Below are 3287 nucleotides of genomic sequence, written 5' to 3'. Positions count from 1 at the left end.
GACCATGATAAGCAAGACTGATGGCGACGAATCTATGGTGGGTGCATTGACGCTCCGTTTCGGGACCGACAAAGTACAAGAAATGCTGTCTTCATCTGCGAAGATCCCATTTTATCTAAGCCCATTGCAACCAAGTTGGACGCTGCATAGATCAAACGGTGGGCTAACTCGATGGCCTCCTCGATGACAATTTCAAGCTCTTCAGTTGGACAAGGCATCCAATGGAGGTTTCGACCTGAAAACCGTCAACCAGAAGAACTCCAGAAAGAAAACGACTGTACTTGAAGCCTTTACAAAGCGATATGGTGAGGAAGGACTGCTGAAGATACTGGTTACCGGCCAAAACGCGAAATGCGCTGCTGCCACCAAGCTTAAAGACGACATGGCCCGCAGCCGGCTGGACTTCACAACCCCGCCGGCTAGGATTTTCAAACGCTGGAGTTAATCAGGCCGGCGGGGACCGTCTCAGTAGCCCGCTCATGGGTCCAGTACATGAAGGCTTTCAACAAGGATACCCCGAGAAAGAAAATCAACATGATCGAGCCTTTCTTCAAGAGTTAAGGCGATGTTCTTCTCTAGCAGTAGGGATAGTAACACAATATACCTCAAACATAAAAAAAAAAAAGAGTTAGGGCGATGAAAAGTAGGCCACGATGCTCCAAGAGATGAAAAGATCCCGCGCACGGAGGAACAGGCGATGAATTTGCAGTGGGCGCAGTTCAAGCAGTGGATGATCAAGAACAAAATCACCGACGACATCTACAACTCAATTTGGAAGCTGGATTCGACGATTGGGGGACGTACTTACTTACTGTAAGGCACACGCCAAGATATTTCCAGGACAATTGTTCTCGTTCAATTCATAGAGTAAAGGGCATTAACAAGATTAGAGTAGCTGATGCACCACCTGCACCACTACCCAAAGTTTGCCTAACCGATGTTCCCATACACTCTGGTGAATTTGATACGATATGACTGGATTATTTTTTCAGCGGAATCCACACCACTGATCATTCTGGAAATGTCTGCCGGGGTTTCCTTTTCACTCACCCACTTCGTGAGCAGAGCATTCTCCAAGTGTGTGGCCAATTTCTCCGTAGTTGGTACCGTTTTCGCCTCTCCGAGGAATCCCACAAGCTTTCTACCGCCGTAGATAGTTTTCAAACTATCGATCATAGTCGTTTTCTTGTCGGGGTACCGTTGGTTGAAGTCACTCAGATACTTGGCCCACGTTTTGAAACGTGGATCATGGAGAACATTTTTATTCCTCGCGGGATAACGTAGAATCCAGTCGAAGGTAGCACGTGGAGGGTTCTCGTTGCCGAGCCAACGATTCAGCATTCCCGCCTGCACAATCCTCGCGATTTCCACGGTGCTTGGATTTTGCAGCCCCTTGTTAACAATCGATTCAACTCCAGTATGGTAAACACGATGAAGTACCGTGAACAAATCCGTTTTCTGCTTTGGGTTCGCTTGGTCGAACTTCTTCACGTAGTCGAGCCAAGTCTTGAACAGCGGATTGCCAAGAACATTATCCCATCCGTCGCTGAGTCCAAGCAGCGTGAAGACTTCATCGGGAGATTTCTTGATGGCGAGGTAACTCTGGATCTTCTCCGTCTGCAATTTGCTGGCAGTGCTTTCGAGATTCGGGAATTTCTTCGCCTCCTCGAGGATTTTGATCAAAGGTTTGTCTTTGCACTTGGTCGTCAACGTCTTGAACAAGTTCGTTTGCTTCCCCGGATGTTTGTTGTTGTAGACGTTCAGGTACGAGCTCCACGTCTTATACAGCGGATTGTCGAAGAAATTGTCTGGTGCTTTGTCAAGTTTCAGCAGCGTGAAGACGTCGTCCGATGATTTACCACTGGCCAGCCAGGCTTGCCTCTGTTGGCCCTCCAACCTTGTTGCAACCGCCTTCGTACTGTCCAGTGTCTTTCCGGAAGCAATAATCTTTGCCAGAGGTTCATCCTCAAACCTCTTCGTCAAAACATGAAGCACAGTTGTTTCCTTCGCTGAGTACTGCGCATTGAAATCATCCAGGTACTTGACCCACGTGCTGAAAAGCGGACTCGCCAGCAGATTATCCTCCACGTTGCCAAGTCCCATCTGAACGAACGCATTATCCGGCGATTTCCCACTCTTGAGCCATCCCTGAAGCTGCTGGGTCTCCAACTTGGTGGCGATGCTCTTTGTTTCGTCCGACTTCTTGGCGGCATCAAGCATCTTGAACAGAATATCATCACCGTAGTAAGTCGTCAACGTTGGGATCGTCGATGCTGCCTTCTCCGGGTTCAGTGCGTTAACGTTGTCCACATACGTGGTCCATGAGGTAAACTTCGGGTTTGCGAGAAGGGAATTTCCTGCCTTTTGGAGATCGAACAGACGAAAGACGTCGTCAGGGGATTTACCAACGGTAGCCCAGTGCTGCATCTGCTCGGCTTGCAGCCTGGTGGCGAGATTTTCTGTCCTTGGGAGCTTCTTCGCAGATTCTAGCAATTTATACAGTGCATCATCGCCGTATTGAGTCGTCAGCGTCGTGATCGCCGACGTCGCTTTGGCTGGGTACTTGGCGCTCAAATCATCCACGTACTTGATCCACACGGAGAACTGTGGGTTAGAAAGCAGGTCATCCCCAGCCTTGGTAAGCTGCATGCGCGAGAAAACGGTGTCTGCATTTTTGCCGCTGCTAAGCCATTTCTGGAGCTTTTCGGTAGTGATTGTCGACGAGGAGAGTAACGTTTTAGCATTCTCGATCGCAGAAACGGAGAGCCCCGCTCTCTCTTCGCCTTCATCAGGCGCCGTATGACCAGCTCTCAAGAATCTCACCGCAGAGACAATATCGATCTTGTCTGGAACTACGAGACGATGCGAGCTGGAAACAATGGCGAAGCTTGGTTCAGAATGTTGCGCCGCTGGACTGGCATCGAGGCTTAGAAGCACGGACGATATAGTCAACGTAATAAGCAAACAGCGGTGCATCCTCCGACTGGAGTGGGGGGGGGGGGGGGGGGGGGGCAAATTTGGGAATGAAAAAGCCATCCAAGTGGCAAAGGTCCAGGAGGTGCTGACTCGGCCATTCTCAAATACTCAAATTTTTACCATCTTACCATCCCTTATCACTCTCACCATCACCATCCGAACTTCTGTATGTACAGTGTGATATTAATAATTAATGCAAATGGCTTTCTTATTTGACGATTTTGTTCTTCTCCTTTTTCGCAATAAAAGCCTTAACACACTAAACACTATCTAGGGTACCAGTTTTAAGAATCCGGGTACCTACTTTGACT

General features: G+C 48.8%; 1 protein-coding gene across 1 annotated transcript; it reads right to left on the bottom strand.

Annotated features, from left to right (window-relative positions):
* Nucleotides 1-930: 930 nt before the first annotated feature.
* KRP23_124 (RxLR effector protein) lies at nucleotides 931-3036 on the bottom strand (the record flags this gene model as incomplete). Its single annotated transcript, XM_067895869.1, has 1 exon — nucleotides 931-3036. The coding sequence occupies one exon, from the start codon at nucleotides 3034-3036 to the stop codon at nucleotides 931-933; it is 2106 nt and encodes a 701-aa protein (XP_067750679.1).
* Nucleotides 3037-3287: the final 251 nt, after the last annotated feature.

Source organism: Phytophthora ramorum, assembly GCF_020800215.1.
Source record: "Phytophthora ramorum isolate Pr-102 chromosome Unknown Phyram_PR-102_s0001, whole genome shotgun sequence".
In the NCBI taxonomy this organism is placed as follows: domain Eukaryota; phylum Oomycota; class Peronosporomycetes; order Peronosporales; family Peronosporaceae; genus Phytophthora; species Phytophthora ramorum.
This window is presented reverse-complemented; position numbering and strand designations above follow the sequence as displayed.